Source organism: Aspergillus nidulans, chromosome III (genome assembly GCF_000011425.1).
Source record: "Aspergillus nidulans FGSC A4 chromosome III".
NCBI lineage: Eukaryota > Fungi > Ascomycota > Eurotiomycetes > Eurotiales > Aspergillaceae > Aspergillus > Aspergillus nidulans.
In genome coordinates this window covers 1,872,950-1,892,192 of record NC_066259.1, presented here as the reverse complement: position 1 = coordinate 1,892,192, position 19,243 = coordinate 1,872,950, and the positions used below count along the sequence as shown (strand labels likewise).

The 19,243-nt window shown below is 51.3% G+C and overlaps 6 protein-coding genes across 6 annotated transcripts, besides 1 other annotated feature; 3 read left to right on the top strand and 3 right to left on the bottom strand.

Moving 5' to 3' along the window:
- Positions 1-19,243: part of a sequence feature (contig 1.78 659..353456(-1)) that runs on past both edges of the window.
- ANIA_04485 (Zn(II)2Cys6 transcription factor domain-containing protein) lies at positions 1,435-3,284 on the top strand (the record flags this gene model as incomplete). The annotated part of the gene is made up of 5 exons (XM_656997.1): positions 1,435-1,476; positions 1,802-2,187; positions 2,217-2,384; positions 2,453-2,553; positions 2,677-3,284. 5 exons carry the CDS (start codon positions 1,435-1,437, stop codon positions 3,282-3,284), a joined length of 1,305 nt encoding a protein of 434 aa, XP_662089.1.
- Positions 3,500-6,315, bottom strand: ANIA_04486 (protein leuB; the record flags this gene model as incomplete). Its single annotated transcript, XM_656998.2, has 6 exons — positions 5,733-6,315; positions 5,228-5,676; positions 4,740-5,177; positions 4,425-4,693; positions 3,834-4,379; positions 3,500-3,795 (listed from the first exon to the last, which is right to left on the bottom strand). The coding sequence occupies exons 1-6, from the start codon at positions 5,928-5,930 to the stop codon at positions 3,500-3,502; spliced, it is 2,196 nt and encodes a 731-aa protein (XP_662090.1). The 5' UTR covers positions 5,931-6,315.
- ANIA_04487 (uncharacterized protein) lies at positions 7,081-9,495 on the top strand (the record flags this gene model as incomplete). The annotated part of the gene is made up of 2 exons (XM_656999.1): positions 7,081-7,561; positions 7,619-9,495. The coding sequence occupies 2 exons, from the start codon at positions 7,081-7,083 to the stop codon at positions 9,493-9,495; spliced, it is 2,358 nt and encodes a 785-aa protein (XP_662091.1).
- Positions 9,863-12,891, bottom strand: ANIA_04488 (F-box domain protein; the record flags this gene model as incomplete). Its single annotated transcript, XM_657000.1, has 2 exons — positions 9,863-12,602; positions 12,698-12,891. The coding sequence occupies 2 exons, from the start codon at positions 12,889-12,891 to the stop codon at positions 9,863-9,865; spliced, it is 2,934 nt and encodes a 977-aa protein (XP_662092.1).
- On the top strand, positions 13,931-16,294 carry ANIA_04489 (putative C6 transcription factor; the record flags this gene model as incomplete). Its single annotated transcript, XM_657001.1, has 4 exons — positions 13,931-15,120; positions 15,179-15,560; positions 15,615-15,750; positions 15,810-16,294. The coding sequence occupies 4 exons, from the start codon at positions 13,931-13,933 to the stop codon at positions 16,292-16,294; spliced, it is 2,193 nt and encodes a 730-aa protein (XP_662093.1).
- ANIA_04490 (protein translocase subunit TIM50) lies at positions 16,580-18,698 on the bottom strand. Its single transcript, XM_657002.2, has 3 exons — positions 18,298-18,698; positions 17,510-18,241; positions 16,580-17,449 (listed from the first exon to the last, which is right to left on the bottom strand). The coding sequence occupies exons 1-3, from the start codon at positions 18,571-18,573 to the stop codon at positions 16,859-16,861; spliced, it is 1,599 nt and encodes a 532-aa protein (XP_662094.1). The 5' UTR covers positions 18,574-18,698; the 3' UTR covers positions 16,580-16,858.

The following is a 19,243-nucleotide window of genomic DNA, read 5'->3' as shown; positions in this document are numbered from 1 at the left end:
CAATGATTGATGATTTTGGATTTTTTTTTTTTTTTTTTTTTGAGTCTTACTCAGGCATTGATTGGGGGTTTTGACGATATGAAATGAATCACGATGTGATGAATAAGTAGGGAAAAAACCGCGCTGCAATACTATGAAATCTACGCATGATGACTGCAATGATGATGACGATGACTTTGTATCATATCTTAGTCAATAGCGTGCGATTCAGTCTATGCGTTAATCTACCTGTTCTGCTCACGTCCTTCTAAGTGAGAAGCTCTGGGACGTCGATCCTGTACGAAGTGGCAGGATGCCATCGTAACAGAGACATTTGATTCACCAATTTTGCAGTGCAGTATGCAACCCATCTACGGGAATCATAAGAGCATCACATCATACTCATCACAGATCAACCCCATCCATTAGATACCAATCACGCGCCCCACTCCGTCTTATCCTTAATTTTCTCCCAGGTTTCCGGATCTAGAAAGGGCTGAGGCACTGCCGAGAAATCTACCTCAATGCGCCTCTTCTCTTTCTCCCTTTCCCGGTTCTTGGAATCTTCTGTTGGTGCCGCGCTGCGGATAGTGAGTGTGGCAACTGCGTGTTTCGGACTCTGGTACTTTGATGGCAGGGGGCGGGAGAGAGGGCGCTTTGATGGAATCAAGAGCGAGGATTTTGGGCGGTGAGCTGTGAAGGTTGGGTTTTGGGTTGGTTCTTGGGGAGCTGACATGAGGAAGGTCTGGCTGGAGTGGGAGTATGAGGTGTTTAAGTTAGAGTGAGGTTGATGACTGAGATCTTGGATGGGTATGCGGAGGATAAGATCGACGTAGCTGAGACCCACACGATGTGACCGATTTGGGTTAGTCTGTGTATATACTCCAAAACCCTTATACTATCTACAGACGAGGCTCTACTGTCCGCAAGGAAGGAGAACGGACTTGTTTGAGACTAGTATGAGGTCTGGATAAAAGCTAAAGTAGTAAATGAGGTTCAGGGATGTGAAATGCTAGCTGGATAGTCCGTTCGTTTGGCGAGGGCACCAAAACTGCTTTAATCCTACTATCTTCCTATCTGGATGGAGTTAGGATACACTGCACCCGGGCTTCTACCTGTCTTGAATCACTGTAAGAACTGACAAAGTGCCATCTACCTCCGCTCTCAAAACCAGCTTCATACTCACTCCGATTAAAATGCAATCAGAGAGTGTAACTTACAGAGAGTCTACCGATGACACCTCTAGTCTTCCAAGCAGAGAATCCGACCTATGACCGTCTTAACGCCTCGATCGTTTCCTCGAAAGAGATAGCACTCAATGCCATCTTGGGCAACGGAATATCTATCATCATGTGCGCAACCTCCGCCGTCTGCTCCACCGGCAATTCCAACACATTGTTCCGGATCACATAGACATTGTAGTCGAGATCAAACAGTCTATGAACTGTGGCCATCATGACACCCGAAAGACTGAGTCCAGACTGTCCATTGGCGCTGGTTAGCACGGAGTAAATCATGGCAGAATCGTGTGTCATATACGCACCACCACGACAGACTTGATTCCTATAGCCCGTAGTATCTGCTCAAGTGGGCTCCCAGCGGCTGCAGACCATCGCGTCTTCTGCAGCAGGATGTCCGATTCATTTATCTGGAACCGATCATAGATTTGGACTCTGTGCGAGCCAGTCGTGAACTTGTCGTATGGCTACATTTGCTTAGTAATGATAAAACTATGTTCATCAACTCCGCGCTCAACTCCGACATTTCGGCGTCACTTCCGGTGGCCATAGCCACATCCACTCCACTTGATTGTATAGTATAGATCGTTATGCAGACACCAAGATACTCGACATCCCGCCAGAAAGCCTGCCACCAGTGCTCCAGTGCAAAGACGCGCTGCGAGCGCAGATCTGGACATGGTTCAGGCACCAGATGTATACGTCGTGGTCTGCCCTGCTCATGGTTACCGAAACAGTCGCATGATAGCAGACTGCATAGCAATGACACAACAAATATCACCATTGAGACGGCACAGCTCTCCGGCCCATTCTCAGTCTCAGAGTCGTCAACTAGGAGTCCAGGAAGAGTGACGGTCAACCCAGACACAAACACAAGCACTGACCCAAGGGCTTTCCCCCTGGATACTCAACTAGGGCAAGACACAACTTCATCAAGTCTTACCATCCCAGTTCCAGTGTCAGAAACAGAGTATGACTATTCAACGCATAATCACGCAGCATTGTTAGCAGGCAGATCACATTCAATGAAAGCGAGGTACTTGGTGACAATGAGGACAACACCCTCAACTTCTCCAACCTGAACCTCTTATGCCCCATCAACGCAAACGATATCAAAGACCGTTGGATTCAAGCCTACATTCCTGTCCCGGGACAAACGGTAAAGACGTACCCGGCAGGTGTCAGCACCTTCATCTACCCGACCCTGAAAGCGTATACGGCCACTGTCGTAAAAGGGCGCGGGGCGCTTCTGCCATTCATCCATCCAATGCAGATGAAAGTGTCCTAGGAAGCAGGGGAGAGTTCGCCGCTGACTACTTGTCTGAGGTTGGTGCGGGTATGTTCGACTACTTCAACCTCGGCCTTGGGAGACTATGGCCGCGGTAGCAGAGACGCCATTGTGGGTATAATTCAGCGCGATGCACCGTTTGTACGATGATAATACTCAGAATATCAACAGCAACAGAGATAGGGGCTGTCAGTGTATCTCTCAGCCTCCTCGCCACCTTTCAATCCTATCTCCATTACACATTGACCCTCTTCTTCCACTTTGACCTGCACCATTCCACAATAAACAACGACAACGACAACACCCAGCCCCTCCGAGTTTCCATAACAAGCCTGCAAGACCGCGCATACGCCTGCGCACATCAAGGCCTCCTTTGCACCGCCGAGTCAGCCGCAATCCGCACCCGGCCCCGCTGGGAAGAATGGATTGTGGCCGAGACCACCCGCCGCACGCTGTACATCATGTACTTGTTCGACAGCATCCTCTCGAGGCAGGAGGGGCTGCCGACGTTCTTAGGAGTGGAGCTGCATGGGCTCCCCGCGCCAGCACCGGGGTTCCTTTGGAGGGCTCGGCATCGAAGAGAGTGGGAGGCGGAATATAATTTATTTTTGGTGGAGTGGGGGGATTGGGCCTTGAGGATTGAGGAGCTTTGGCCGGAGACTAGAGAATTGGATGAGAGAGAGAGGGAATGGAGGAAGGAGAGGGTGGAAAGGTGGGTGGAAGACGAGTATGGGTCTATGCTTCACGCGATTATGCAATGTACGCATGGGGGTAAGTGATTTAAGTAAATACCAGCACAAAAGTTGTATATACGTAATACCAGTCGTCAGTCGTATAATAACTAGCCCTAATAAGCATCAAACAAGGTTCACGCGCCGACGCCTCACACCTATCCGACACAGATGCCGCGATACATCCCATTGGTATAGTGGTATAATAACAGCCCACAGTACAAGCGCCAGGTAAACAAAGACAGCGAAAACATAAACAGATACTATGCAATTCCTTGCGCCTCCATGCCGGAGACAGAGTATGGATACGGCAAGTCCACCAGGCCATCAAGAAGCCAATTGAGAGGATCAAAGACCTCGTAGTTGGGCTCCATGAATCCGCTAGGTAGGCTGCCAATGTTGTTTCCGGACTGCACGCCCATATTGGACTGGGGAAGAAGAGCGGGGGCGAGGCTAGGATCACCAGTAGCGAGCCCGGGCGATGTACGCGGCGGTCCTACTGATGACGAAGCAGAAGAGTCTGCGTTCGAGTCGGGGTTTGTGGGGTTCTTGAGGTATGCTAGAATAGGTCAACAACTGACTCGGGCTGAAACGCACTGAGGGAATCACCTTCTATGTTGCGGCCCTTGGTCCGCGTATCCTCTCTCCAGCGCCATACAGAGTCAAAGAGTAGAGACATACTCATGCGGCATCGTACCTTGAGCATTAGCGAGTCGTCCATTTCAACACTGTCGGGAGGTGGCTTCGGAGACGGCGTGCTTCCAAGCTTCCACATTTGAGCTAGTACTTCGGCAAGCCGTTCAGGAAGATCGTTGGAGATCACTGACACGCTACGAATAGCCCAGATAGTACGATTGAAGAGACCTTTGGCGTAGTCCATGTCAATATGGGACGCGAAAAAACTCTTGCAGAGCTTTAATAGTGTACATCCCCCAGCAACCATCATTTGGTAAATGTAATACGGCGTGTTAGAGAGCATCGGCCCAACCTGAGTCTGCAGCTTCATCGCAGCTTCGAGGAACGTGGTGGCCGCGAAAAAGAGGGAGAGAAGTCGTTCGCGGTAGTCTTTGGCAGTGAAATCGTCAAAGAAAGCGGATAAATGAAGGTGGAGATTTGATGCGCGCAAATAGAGATCGGTAATGTCTAGACTAATTAACCCGGGCATTCACGGTTGTCGACAGAACTTACAGTCATTATGTGGCTTGAGCTGAGTCTCCAGCTCATCTAAATCCCGCGAAAGGAGAGATGTTAATGTGGACCGCTCTTGGCTACCGCAGAGCCCTACAGGATCCCGGCGGTTGGTGTACAGAGCTTTGGTGACCTTGTCGCAAAATTTCTCAATATCAAGCCTATGTCTGATGCTTTCAGGAAGCTTGAAATTCGGGTCCATCGACTCTTGGGACGACAACGTCCAGTCATACAATGTACAGGGCGGCTGTCCATATCCCGTTGCAACTCTATCAAAAATTAGCCAACTCCTGCAGAGTCATATTTAAAGCCTACCGTTGTGCAACGATATTGCAAGTCGCCCATGTTCGCACTTTGTCTCTGAGCTCTTCCTCAACAAGCTCCACCCTGTATTTGCTGAAATCCTGCGTATGTGAGGGGCGGTGCAGTCCAAGTTGCATGGCGATCTGTATCATTAAGCCACATAACATAAAAGTGGGATCCGTAGAGGTGCTGCTTGTAGGAAAAGGCCAGCTGCAGAGCAGGCATAGCGCCTTGACGACATGATAGCTTTGGGGGACATCGGCCAATGTACTCCATACTAAGCGCGTTACAGGACCGGCCAGTGAATTGAGTAGATTTGGGTCGGGTTGATACCGACGGGCGCCAACGCTGATGATGGTCCAGAAAAGTAAGGGAGAGACAGTGTAATACTCCTCCGGTGATTGCTCTCGGTCAAGGAATGGGAGGAAAGGATGGTAATATGTGAAGAAACTAGCATGAGTCAGCACGTTGTCTGGCGCACTGACCCTTCCACAACTTACAGGTCAAACAGCTCTGTCACTCTCTCAGGTACCACCGCCACATCCTCGATTCGCTTGAAATGCTGGTTCCCATTTCTCATATAACTCGAGCCGTCATACCCGGAGCGCAAGTCCAGCAATGAAGCAACGGCTTCATGCGATCCCATGAATTGATCTGCTGCGGACATGGCCGACGGTGTTTGGTAGGCTCTGGCTGGGCTGACTTGGTTGGACGGGTTTTCTTGTTTCGGGGTCTGTTGTGCCGAAGGAAGGTGCGATTGTTGTTGTCCAACAGACCCAGACTGCACGCTTGCAATCTGCTTCCTGAGCTCAATAATCTCTCGTTCCATCTCTGCATTTCGACTCCGCTTGCCGACGCGCTTGAAATTGGATTCGATTTTGCACTCTAGCTTCAGTCGGCGACAGCGGGAACAGTCCGTCCATGGATCCTGGACAACATCACATCGAAGCTAAAAAGGGAAGCGAATCAGCTGTCTGATGGCCCCAGAAAAACTATCGTTCTCACCTTCTGTTGCCGACACTCGTTACAGGCCCGCTTGACCGGTTGTCTTCTTTTCTCGTCGCGATTCTCGACCTCCTCAACATCGTCAATACTTCCGGGCGAGCTGTCGAGCCCTGCCATGCCAGCATTTCGCTTTCTGGCCTGACCCGCGCCATCAGACGCGACGGCCGGTGAAATAGACGTATGACCAATACCTCCCATCACGGGGCTGGTGACGACAGAAGCATTATTCCGCGGGCTTGGCTTAGGTGTGAATCCCTGCAGACCCGCGTCTCCGATTCCGCTGGACGGCCCTCCAAATGACGCCAGACTGGATGAAGCGCCCGACTATAAACGATAGAGAACGAATTGTTCGAACGAAGGTGTAATGATTAATGCGGGATTGCTCGAGACCGATAAGTGAAAAGCATGCGATTGCGCGAGGCGAAAAAAAAAGCCCCGAGAAACCAAGTCACCGTCTCGACCTCCACGGACCCACTGTGAATCAGCAGCTGAAATAACAACGCAAAGCTGCTGCGGGATTCGACTTCGGCTTTTGCAAGCTGCCTCTTCGCTTTTCTTGTTTTGTAGATACGGTCTCGGTGGGATGATCCGGAGTCTTGGGTTCTGCTGGATCAGGATGAGTAACACAGTCCCGAGTCCCAGGGCGGGCCGCTATATCACGTGCTTCTAGTCACGGGACTTGGGATCTTCTCGCCGCTTTATTCTTCCTTGAGGTCCACTTCTCTTTGAATAGATCCATGCCAGGTACCAGGGCTCTCTTTCGCTATCTTGTCAACCTAGGTTCTGGTCCATATTGAGAAGACAATATTTATCGTGGTCGACTGAACTTCATACTGTATCCTTGCTATCTGATGATCTTCCTGCAGATCGCATTGCATAATCTACCTACTATTTTAGTCCTTGTACCCACAATGGCAGGCTTCCATGCCTTCGAGAACATCGCCATCACCTAAGACCAAATGTCTCGGAACTGTCCATGGGCAATGCAGCCCTGAGCGAGGATCACAATCCTACTGCTGTGACATATTCATTATGGCAAATGAGGGGAAACGATGCGCACGCAACTTCTGGGAACCTATAAAGTTGCGGGGCTGTGTCCCCTTCGCCCCAAGGCCCCCCGCGAGGCTTAGCATCTCGGGCAAGCCATTATCTCCAGATGATTAGACGAGTGAAGCGGGAGACGGCGCCCTGAAATCCAGCTGTATCCGCATTCTCTATCAGCGGGGCTCTGCAACCCTGCCTGCCGCGTTGTCAGGTTGACGAGGCCATTCTGGTTCTCGAGTATAAGGCAGCGGGGAACACTCTGTTTGCTGCTTGAAGTCTTTATACTCCGGACAATTATCTTAACATGGGCTTATTAGACAAGACCACCAAAACTGAGCGAACACAGTCGAGTAACAGTCTCCCAGACTATGCTCAAACTCAGGAACAGCAGCCGGGACTTTCCCCATTGAATTTGACCCAGAATGCTGGACCTGCGCTCTATACGACCGTCACTCACTATGAGTGCATCGCTCACCTTAAATTTCTCGCAGCGCTGTCCGACCTGCGTGATACAGTAACAAGTATCCCAAACCTCTTTGATATACTTGACCCCAATCCACAGGAGTTTGGTACTCATATTAACGAAGCCTGGGCTCTTGTCAAGGAAAAGCGATGGGCTGTTTATACGGCCAAGGCTGTTGCGCGTTATACGTCTTGGTGGAATGCATGTGTCCCAGCCTCTCGCCCACGGCCTACTGTTCAGCAACTTTCCTCTCCTACATTCGGAGTAATCACGGTTTGCGAAAGTTCCTTAACTTGGGCCCGGGATCAACTGCCTCCGTTAGGTCAGTCCCTGATCTCCGAAATTTAGTACACCTGCCTAGTTGCTTACTGTCACCTAGACGTCTTGATGGTTTGGCATGCACATATGCTCAATCCTAGATCTTTTCTGGAAGACTGCATTCGACACGGAAAGATCAGTTTCTGGTCTGCCGGATTTCCATGGGAAGCCATCAATGCCTCCATCGACGACAGAACCATGGTGTACGACGCTGGGGGTGATGCGGCCGGCATCTTTACCAGCAAAACCAACCTCGAATGGGATAACCTCAAGGACATGCCTTCGAAGATGCTAGACTGTCCCAGCTGCAGTCATCCAAATTCTGCACCTTGGACTAAAGGGAGGCTAACTCTTCCGTTTGAGAGAACATATGATACCTGGACTGGATTTACGGACAAGAATTTTCACATATACTGCGGATACTGCAAGCTCAGAATCACCCACGATACGCTGCGGGTGCGAAAGTTTAGAAACGATATCACGGATCTTGTCGAGGGAGATCTTCCCATGCCAGGCACTTTACTCAACTTGTGGGGTGTCCCCGAACCTCAGAGCGCGACCCGACGAAAACTGCAGCAAGCAAATTTCCCCAATCGGCTTCTGCAAACGACTAGAAGGGATATTCGCGAGTACTTGCGATCAACTCTATGGATGTGCCCTAGCGTAACCATGCTGCGCGACTACCTGGGGACATTATTACAAGACAGGGAAGTCATGCGTCAAGCCAACCCTGGCAGCCTCGGAACTACCCTCTACAAAGACGAGAAGATCGCTTTCCGCCGCATGATGTCCCGATACTGGAGCAACAGTTCCCAGTTTGCCCTTGACCTTGTCGGCGCCGTCGTTCGTCAAGGGACGTTTGTTCAGAAAATGGACAACATCGACTGGCTCCACTCCCCAGCTCTGACCGAAACAATGCAGCGCCTGATTCGCAAATACGCCGTCTTCTTCCAGATCATGGCCGCCAACCCAGGCCGCATGGCTGTACCGACCCTTGACGTAGACCTGGCCTGGCACACCCACCAGCTCACACCCGGCCGCTACTTCGAATACTCCGTTCACCGCACCAAACAAGATGGCTACCGCGCCATCTTCATCGACCATGACGACAAGGTCAACGAAATCAAACTCTCCGAGGGCTTCGAATGGACTAGCAAAATGTACCGTAAGCTCACGGACGGTGGCATCTATAGCGAATGCACCTGCTGGTACTGCGAAGCTACCCGCGGTGCAGATCTCAACAGCCGCGGCCGTATCCTTCTTCCAATCTCCTCAGGCGCAAGGGCACGCTCTGCGGCCGCAAATCTCCACGACAACCCTAATATCTCCTCAGACCCAGACAAAAATCCACACATTTCCGCACACAGCGCCGTCAAGACGAAGAATGCCATGGCAGATGTAGCAGGAATAGATCCCAACCGTGTGAAATTCCTCAAGCTTCGCTCCGAATACGAGCGGATTTGCCGGCGCGCAGAAAAGCGGAACTCCCGCTATGGAAAGTCCAACACCACACCCTCTCCTGACCATGACCCTAATGATAAGGATAAAGGGAATCGCCGCTCAAAAGACGGCGCAGATGCATATGCCGCATACCCGCTCGTGTGGGGGTACCCGGTGTACGTGCCATATTATGCGCCCTACAGTGGGGATCCCGGTGTGCATTGTGATGCGTACGCTGCGGATCCGAGCTGCATGAATCTTCAGTCTGGGCATCCCGGGAACTGTGCTTCAGGGACGTGTGGGGGTGCGGTAGCGGCCGGGGCTTGTGGTGGGAAGGGAGGGGGTTGTAGCGGAGGTTGCGCAGGAGGTGGGGACGGTGGAGGAGCTGGTGGTTGCAGTGGCGGAGGTGGAGGAGGGTGTGGTGGTGGAGGAGGAGGTTGTGGAGGAGGGGGAGGTGGTGGGGGCGGCGGATGCGGTGGTGGAGGAGGAGGTTGCTGAGGCTGAAGCTGAAGCACCTGTACCATTAACGTGAAGACTGGAAACGGTTATTGTTTGGCGCCAAATCAATGTCCTGGCGGGAGCTAAAGGGTTATTTCTGATCAAATCAGACTCCTAATACTAGTATGATTCGATTGTGAACGTGTTGGACTCCTAACCTTGGCGCTATAGAAAATTGCAAGTGCTATCCATAATGAATATATACAGTAAACAGACTTGCATAAATTATCAATATGTGGTATCATTGCATTCCAACAAGAAGGCCAATATCACTAGGAGATACGAAAGAAAACAGCCTGCACCGAGAAGGATATATGATGGGCACTGTAGATAGAAAACGAAGACATATTGCTTCCAAGAAGTCGCTTCACATGATGACACACTTGCTCCGCTTTTTGCTTCTCTCATAGATGGTTCGCTCATTCCACTCCTCAATGCGCCTTCGCCATTGCTGTTCCGGCGCAACAGACTGCGAACTTGAGTGTGTGGGGTCTGTCGATGCCCGGCGGTTGCGGAGCGCTGCCGCTGACAGAGGCGGCTGATAATCGTAAGATTGAGTGCGGTCGTGGTGTCGAGCACTGGGATATTGGACTGGGGTCGGTGTCTCTGGTGTTTCTGGTATGAGTTGTGCGGGGATGAGGTTTGGCGACGATAGAGAGTAGAGATAATTGTTCATGGCAGGTGGAGTTGGTGGGACTGCCGGCATGACGAGTTGTGAGTTGGTGACTTGTGTGTTGTTTGGGATCTGAATAGTCATGGGCTGCGCATGAGCCTGTAACGTTGCGACAAGAGGATCTGTGTATGTGACATTTGGCACCACTGGCACGGCGTTCGGCACCAATTGAGGAGAAACAAGGAAATCCTGCGGTTGCACCGAGACAGCGGACTCGTTGACGCTACTTAGCGGTTGAACTTGTGAGCCAGAGCCTGCTCTTCCTCGAGCCCAGCTGTGATGCCTTCGATGAACATCGGAAGTCGAGCTCTCCCCCACATGTCGTCTCATCCGAGAGGCCAAGTTAGGGCCGGTGACGGTGTTCAACCTATGCAACGAAGGTCGAGATGAAGTATCGGGCGAGAAACGTGTTGAAAGAGACCTCCGAAATGACTCTACTGCGTTCTGGCTGTACCTCTGCGGTGAAGGAAGCAGAGTCCTTCTGAGGTAATCAGGGAGCGGCACGTCTGCCTCCCGCGAGTAAGGAGGGGGCGGGGGAACCCAGTTGTCTGCATCGCTTTCGTGAGGGATCTGGAAATAAGCGGGAACGGAGGGTTCTTGCAACACGCGGCGGGATTCATGTGCGACTCGTCTGCGACTTGCAGCAGCAGCCGTAGCAGCACGTCGTAATGTGTCTTGAGATCGCGGCTGCGTGTTGTCGTAAGGGCTGTCTAGGATAGGAGGTATTTCACCGTCTGCAACCTCATTTGAGGAGCCAGAGAGATAGGAGCTGTTTCTGCGAGGGCGTGGGCGGTTATTTGAACTTGCCGCCGGATACGACTCCCGATTTCCTCTGCCAGTGCTGCCCCGGTGTATACGAGTTCTTCTCCTTTCCAATTCGACTTCAGTGTCTAGACTAGCATTCGGCTCACGGAGTAGCACAGGCTCTGCCTCACCAATCTCGATAACGAGCTCCGTCACATTTCCATTCGTGGTTGAGCATGTAAAATCCGATATTAGGATTCTTCCACCGTCAAGAGGTACGTCCTCTTCGCCAAAACTTGCATGGTCAACACCACCAGGTGCCACAGCGGCCAGCCGCCGTTGCTCACCCGTGCTATCATTGCGCCGTACCCAGCGAGCAGCAGTGATGCCAGGTATATCAGTTACCTTGTGACCAGTAATGAGTACCTTCGGCCGGTTTATGGTCTGCTGCAGCCGGTTTAGGTTTGTTCCTGCAGCTGTAACCACGGTTGACTGATTTTGAGCAGTGCCACGAGTCTGTGGCCCGCTGGCATTTTGCGCCACAGGGGCAATATCAAGCCGATCAGGCAGACCGTACACCCAAACTCCAGAGCCTTGAAATCCTAGGGCAACAAGTTCGCCCCCACAATCTGCGGCGGCCATCATCATAGGCGGGTGTTCTATATTCGTATCTTCAGATATGGGGCTGGCAAAGTATGTTGTGCCAGAACTAGCCTTAGTGAGTCCAGTTGCTCTGAAAACTTTGAGTTTGTTATCAAACCCCATAATCCAACTACCTTCGCCCTCTGTGTGTAAAGGCACCAAACAAGCATAACTGTAATTTTGGACAACCTCTGGGAAGAGTATCTGAGTGGTCCACATCCGAACCTGAACGTCTTTGATGGAGAGCTCCGGCTCTTGCTCACCATAGAGCGGCACGGTTATACTAACCAGACTTCCTGTTGAATGATTGTTGGACGAGCCCAGGAGGATGACACCATCCGAGGAGAACGACAGCGAGTCGACCCCAGCACATCGAACAGCCCTTCGCTCAGTTGCTAGAGCTGTCTCCCCGATAGCGTACACTTCAATCATGTCATCGTACGCAATAGCAAGGACACTACCAGCCGGGGAAAAGGCTAAAGTACGCGGAACATGGTTTAGTTTGAGGTCCTGTATAAGTTTCGCTTCTGCGCTAGAAAGGCTGTAAATGTTGACTTGATGACTTGAAGACACAACCGCAAGAAGCGACCCGTCGTCCAGAATAGTAGCATGAAGCGGGCGCCGCAGAGTCTTGAGTTCATACTTCACCGCCGGCGGGTCCGATGCCACGTCCAACACGACAATCCGGGAAGAGCTGATGCAGAGGATGAGTTGGCCGTCTTGAGAAAAAGCAAACCGGAAAGCTTCACCGCGGGGGAATGCTGTCGACGAGCTCATCGAGGTGGAAATTAATTTTACCAACGTCTGGTGGGGGCGGAAAAAGACGTCAAACCCATTGCGCCTGATCTCAGAGACGAACTGCCGTTTGAGAGCCGCCAGGTCGTCAGTTTGTATCGGAAGCTGGTCATTGGCCTTTTGCGACAATGCAAAGGACGGACAATGAGACAAGTGATGGCCATACAGCAAGGCCGAGTCAGATATCCGCCGCCATTTTCGGTTCAACAAAGCCAGCGACGCAAAGGTACTTGCATCGGCTACATAAAGAATGCTATATCGCGAGTCAAAAATAAAGAATACGCATCATATATGGGTTCCCCGGATAACCCCTAGCCACCAGAGCTGTGAAGGCGAAATTGGACTTACTGCTCAATCACAGTCCGAGGTAAACGACTGAATGGGCTCCCCCGCGTATCCTGGGAGGCGGCCGTCCCCGTAGCGTTCCCCGTTGAGGTATGTGATTCTGTCTCTTGAGGATGTTGAGCAGTATCGGGCTCGATGGGCGACTCGCTGTCAACACCAAGTCGCTCTGGCGGAGGGGGCCGACCTTCCTCCACCATATTCAATCAAGGCACATTGAATGAAACAAAGGCATATCCGAGATCAATTCCGTGCACACATGATCTTCCCTGACGATTAAGAATAAAATCAGGGGAAGGGAGCGTCCTTGAAAAAGCCGAAGATGCTCGCTAGTGACCCGGTGCTGGTGGCTGTGTCGCTGCAACGAAGATCGAGCCCGCTCACAAGAGGGAGGGGCCGCCCTATCCGTCTCCGTACCTATTGGCCCTCAGTGTTACAGCAAAACCGCCTCCCGGCAGGTACTTCAAACACGCTAGCACGCCCTGATACACGACTGAAGATGGGAGATGAAAGTTGGATGGCCAGTCGATGCACAATGTCGAGGCAAGGCAGAACCGTGCTCAAGACAGCCTTGGGTTGGTGTAGTATCCCAGTCCCAGACCCTGGCCTTGCGAAGACGATATAAATAAAAGGCACGTGGTTGGCCGTAATGCTGAGTCAGCCGACCCCCCACAGCAAATCGTCGCTCTTTGGCCGGCGATAAGAATATTAGACTCTCGATCAGTTCAGGGCCCGCAAAGAAAAAGAAACGAAACGGCTTGCTGCCATCGATAGACGGGTAACCGAAGAGCGGCCGAATAGGGGAGCATATACTGGCTTGTTCATCAATCCACCCCGGCCTCGTCGGCTCGTCCTTGTGGTCAGCGAGGGACAATGTCGCATGCTGAGTGACTCCGCAATTGCAATTGGATGCCCGCGCTCAAACGAACTGCTTTGTCAGGCTGTCTCAGGTTGATAAGTTTGAACCCTGGCTGAATGTTCTAGCCTAGCTCCAAGCTAGAGATCTGTCTGTGGCTATCTGCTCCCGGCTGCAGATCACAACCTGAGACCTCGGCAGACATTATCATTCATCTCCTTCCTTCCGTTCCGCGCGGTTTTTGCGGAGAGCATTGGAACTTCCGCTCCGGCGAACGGGCGAGTCGCGTGCTCCACTGCCTAGTTTTGACGGCGTACCGCCGTATGATTGATGCGGGCAGTGTGAAACGCTGAGATACTATCCGTCGTCTTGTTGGGCACAACATGCCTCCTGCAGCTGTCAAGCCTAGTCCAAACTCAAAGGCTGCCACTCCGGCATTGAACGCTGGGGCAAGACCGTACCGGTCACACAAAGTCAGGGCCTGCGATCTGTGTCGGAAACGCAAATCGAGGTGTACAGTTGATATCCCCGGCCAGTCATGTTTGCTGTGCCGAGTCCAAGGAGCGGATTGTCACTATCAGGAGGAACCTGGCAGTGAGCTGTCTGCCGCTCAGGGGCCGGAGCCTGCGGTATGGCATTCGCGCGCCGTTGGAGACGGTTTCCACACCGGCCAGAAGCGCAAGCGCTCTCCAGACACTGTGTCTCCTCCCATGACCTCCTCGCGGACAGATGAGATTCCTGAAGTCCGGCGATCTCACTCAGCAGCGCCTCGTCGAGGAAGCGAACCTGGACGACAAGGAGTTGAGGATCCCCAGAACGAGTCTGTTTTCATTGTCGGCCCAGTAGTAGCCGACGATGCAAATGTGATCGAGAAGCACATGCCCCCACAGCAGTCTAACAGATCAGTGGAGCCAAAAAATCATCCATACAATGTTTACTCGAATGACCCCAGAAAGCCCATTCTCTACACCACAGTGTCCAGGCGGAGACAGGGTATGCGCGTTGGCATACCTCCCGGAGAGAACCAAAAAGAGATATTGGAACAGATCCTTGGGCCGTTTAAGGACGATTTAGTCAGACTGTACGCTTCTGAACGAGACTATCATGTGTGCATCCTGCTGATACCGAGTCTTAGGTTTCTAGATCGTTTCAATGCAGCGTTTCCCATATTCGACGGCGAGGCTTTCTGGGAAGCATACATCTCAGATTCACCTAGCGAACCGCCGGCATCTCTTTTATGCCAAGTCTACTCGATGTCATTAGTCCATTGGAAGCACACACCCAAACTTGCCTGCCATCCGAAACCCGATGTCCGGTATGCCGTAAATCGGACTGTTGCAGCTCTCCACGAGGAATTCTCTGCCCCCGGACTCTCAACGATCAGTGCAGCTCTTATCGACTTAACTGGCCGTCCCATTTTTTCGATGACTGGTAATGCCATCAGCTGTGGACGCATGGTGTCTCTCGCTCATTGTCTTGGTTTGAACCGAGATCCTAGCAACTGGAAACTGTCTCGGCAAGAGCAAAACCAACGTGTTCGCCTCTGGTGGGCTGTTGTTATACATGATCGCTGGTAAGCCTAGAGAGTATATCTCGCATATCTATTAGTTGCTAACATGCCGCTTCAAAAGGGGGAGTTTCGGACATGGTGTGCCACCACAGATTGCCAAGAATCAGTATGATGTACCTCTTCCCACCGTGGAAGTATTGGTGCCGCCGGCATCGCGCTCTCCAGAGCGAGTGAGGGCAGCACATTGCCATATTGCGCTCTGCCGATTAACTGAGATCTTGGGTGAGCTACTTCCGCTCGTATACGGTCTTCAACAGCGATCACCTCGCGAAACGAGCAAAAAGATCCGCCAGATTCGGACAGACTTAGATATTTGGGAAGACTCGCTCCCGGATTGGTTAAGGTCTCCTCTGGGCCCTTCAGAAGATCGGATAGCCGGTCTCTCCAGTCTACACCTTTCCTTTTTGGCGGTGAAGTTGCTCGTTGGAAGGGTAGAGCTAAATGTAAGGCCCAGATAGAAATGGATCTATGCGCCAATCTGACTATTCTCATCACAGGATGTCAATAATTCAGAAACAGACCTCCCTGAAGCCCGCCGATACTTCCAAACGGAGTGTCGCAAAGGTGCCGAAGAGATCGTACAGTTCATTTCATCTCTCCGGAAAGAGAACTTCAAGGAATTCTGGCTACCTTGTACGCGATCATATCTATATGTCTATCAACTCCAACAAAATCATACTAACGCCACGCAGATAGCGCCTTCCATTTAACCTCAACAGCAACGCTCCTCGTCCGCTGCGCCTTCGAAACCTCTGACCCTGAAGTCGCACGCACCTGCCTCGCAAATGTCGAATCCTTCCGCGCCATCCTCCGCCGCGTCCGCGAGGAATACGACTGGGACGTAGCAGACATGTGCCTCGACCATTGCGAACGCATTCTTAACCGCCTCCCGCCTGGGAACGGCCATGGAGTCAACGGCTCTTCTGCCACTGCCTCTGGAGCGCCCAACGCGCAAGGCGGCAGCGGAGGAGGGGCGGCCATGGGACCGCCTGATAGCACGAACGGGCTTGTTAACCCAGCAGCAATATCGATTTCGTTGCCAGAGACTCAGACAAATAATGACATTGTAGATGATATGATGTCAATATCTAATACCTTCGGGACCATGGACGGGTTTCCGTTTGATATGACGGGAATCTGGGATGTTTCTGTTTTTCAGGATGTTAATCTTACATAGATTGCTCGGCTAACTTGGCGTCGGGTTTTAGACGGTCTGTATATTTGGGAGGAATTCGATGTACAGTGGGAAAGGGAATGCCTCTTAACAGGCGCTTGCTTGGGCGGATGTTTATTATGTATATACCCAGTTGTGATGGTTCACAAAGTGCATGTTCAACAATAGTAACAATAGTAGAATCATAGAAAATTCCTATCTGACGTTCAACCCGTAAAAAAAAAACAATTAAAAGATAAGAATACAAATTTTCCTAGGATAAATATATCAAACAAGCACAGATAAGTCTAGTAGAGATAATGTTCAATTTATACAACATTAGATTAACATCAACATGCTATTTTACAGTCACCCATGATGCTCAAGTAGTCAGTAGCCAAGAAAAAAAAGCCCTCTATTTAATACACCACCACCTGAGAAAAGAAACCACAGAAGCATCCTGAGCGCGCATTAAGACCAGAGAGGAGAGAAAGAAGAAGGCTTCTAGCGAGCAAGATGTACACGTCCCTGCTTTCAAAAAGATAGCAATAGAGATGTTATAAGCTTTCGTCAAGAGGCAAGGTTGATTTACTCTTTCTTGCCACCGCCGAAGAAGCCGGTCAACGAACCCTTCATGCTTTCCATCTGCTCCTGTCGGAGTTTCTCCTCCTCGGCAGCCATTTCGGCCAGCCACTTCTCTCCGTTCTCTCGGATCTCCTTCTCAATCAGCTCGTAGTTCTTCTGACCACGCTCACGGATCTGGTCCCAGAGCATCTTGCCCTCCTGCAAACCAGCAGAGGGTAACTGTTCGCCATCTAGGGTGCGTGCAGACGACTTCAGACCAAGCGCTGAGGCCAGGCTACCCATGCCGCTCCTTGGGCGTTTCTTCTGCTCCTCAGCAAGTTCCTTCTCGAATCGCTCGCGCATGGCTTTCTCGCGCTTGGCAAATTCGATTGGGATTGATTGACCTTCGAAAGACTTGAGGACGGTGCGCACATCATCCACACCCATACCTGCGAGGTATTCAAGGAAGGGAATCAGCGCGACAAGGGTTTTATCCTTGGGGTTTCCATTCCACTTGTCGAGAATGATAGCATTCTCAGGCTGCAGACGGGCGTGCTCCTCCTTGGTGTCGATCAAGATGACCTTGGAAAGGTCACGGTTGAGGTAAGAAAGATCCTGATGAACCATGTTAGCCATATATAAAGCCCTTTGCAGCAAGTTTCAGCTGTTACGTACCTTGATGTATTCTCCATCCTTGTACCTGGTGGCTTCCCTGAACAAGGGCCAACGGATGATGCGGTAAGGGTCAAGCTTGCGGAGCACCTGATCGGCCATCATGCTAGGCACGCTGGTAAAGAGGACGAGTTCGTAGTACTGGTTGAGATAGCGAAGGAAGTAGTCGACTCCAGGTCGTTTGGCCACACGCCATCCATGTTCACGGCTCCATTCGCTGTGGACAAGCAAATCTTCCAGACTCAGGACTAATGTATAAGGTTGGCGAAGGTTTGGATCTTCGTCGGGAAGCAGTTTCGGGAAAGCAGGGTCTTTGTAATAGCTTGTAAAGTCGCCCATTCGAGCCTTGATGCGATTATACCAAAGTCCAAAACTCCAGCCGGATGGGACATCAGGATGGGCATTTTCCTCCTCAACGGTATCCCAGTTTCGCCCGAGATAAGCCATACCACCGACACTTCCAAGCAAGAACAGTGCATACATCAATTTGGCCATGCGGGCTCGTTTGCGGTCAAGAGACGATTCGTAACCACCCTTGGGGATATCACCACGGCCATCATCGCTGTAATCTTCTTCAAACCGCGAGGGATCTTCGGTCAAGTTCAATGTTCCGGAGCCACTTTTCTTCGAGCGAGCCTCCAGTTCCGCGGCGAGGGTGGAAGGGATACCCTGTGTAAGATCGGGGAGCGGTCTCTGGGGCGCATCTTGTTCGGATTGTGAAGGGGAAGATTCCGGCTTGAGGATTCTGGTCAGATCAGCGTACCCGATAAATCTCGAAGCCCTAAACTTACAGAGCTGGAAGCCTGTGATGTGGTGTTTGCGGTGTTGGCTTGAGGATCTGATGTCGTCTCAAACTCTGCCTGTTCCGCGGCATATTGCTCTTGTTGGGAGGGCTTGGCGGGTTGCTCAGGCTTCGAGGACTTAACAGATTCGGGGAGTTTGTAAGGAGTCTTAGGCTTGGAACCTTTCGCGTAACATCGTGAGTGTGAGACAGGAAGGGCTGATAGGCGGGGAGCGGAAACGAGACCGCTCGGCCTCGTTAAAGGCAAGATAGCACGGCGAAGCATGCTGTGATGAATGGATAGAAGTCAAGAAACAATATACTCTTGCTCTGCACAAGAGGAAGTGTGAGAGCGTTGGCTTAACGCCGGGATGACTCCGCTCGGAGCAAATGAATTCAAAAGATAAGACAAAGTGGTATCCGCGAGTAAAGCTGGAAACCCGAGGCAATGGTCAAGGATCGAGGTCTCGCTGCCAGGAAAACCTGAAGTTCCATCATCGCTTTGAATGCTACGGCGGGGCAAACAGACCACTTGCGCTGTTCCGGCCAAGTATAAAAATTTTGTCGCTTGCCGATTTCTTACATTTTTCTTTTCCTTTTTTCTCCAATTATGAAAGTTGATCACCCAGTCCACAAATTTGACCCAACAAGCCAATTTCTCATGCATGCCGGGTTGTATTAGCTGGGGAGACTGATATCCCACACCCAAGAGCCGCAGCGAAGAAACTTTTGTGCAGCTGCAGCCCCGTTAGTGGGATACAAAACTCACCTATCTTCTCTTGGTGATAAAAGCGGTGGGATTACACCTGCTTATCTTCTGAGAACGTATCTTCGTGTTCATTCTCGACTTCAGCTTAAGTTCAATAATGGCATGATATAGACCATCAATCGCCTAGTGACGGCTTTCTCTCATTTCGTATCGTTTCTGCGTATACCCTCTAGATCGCAATTTCTCA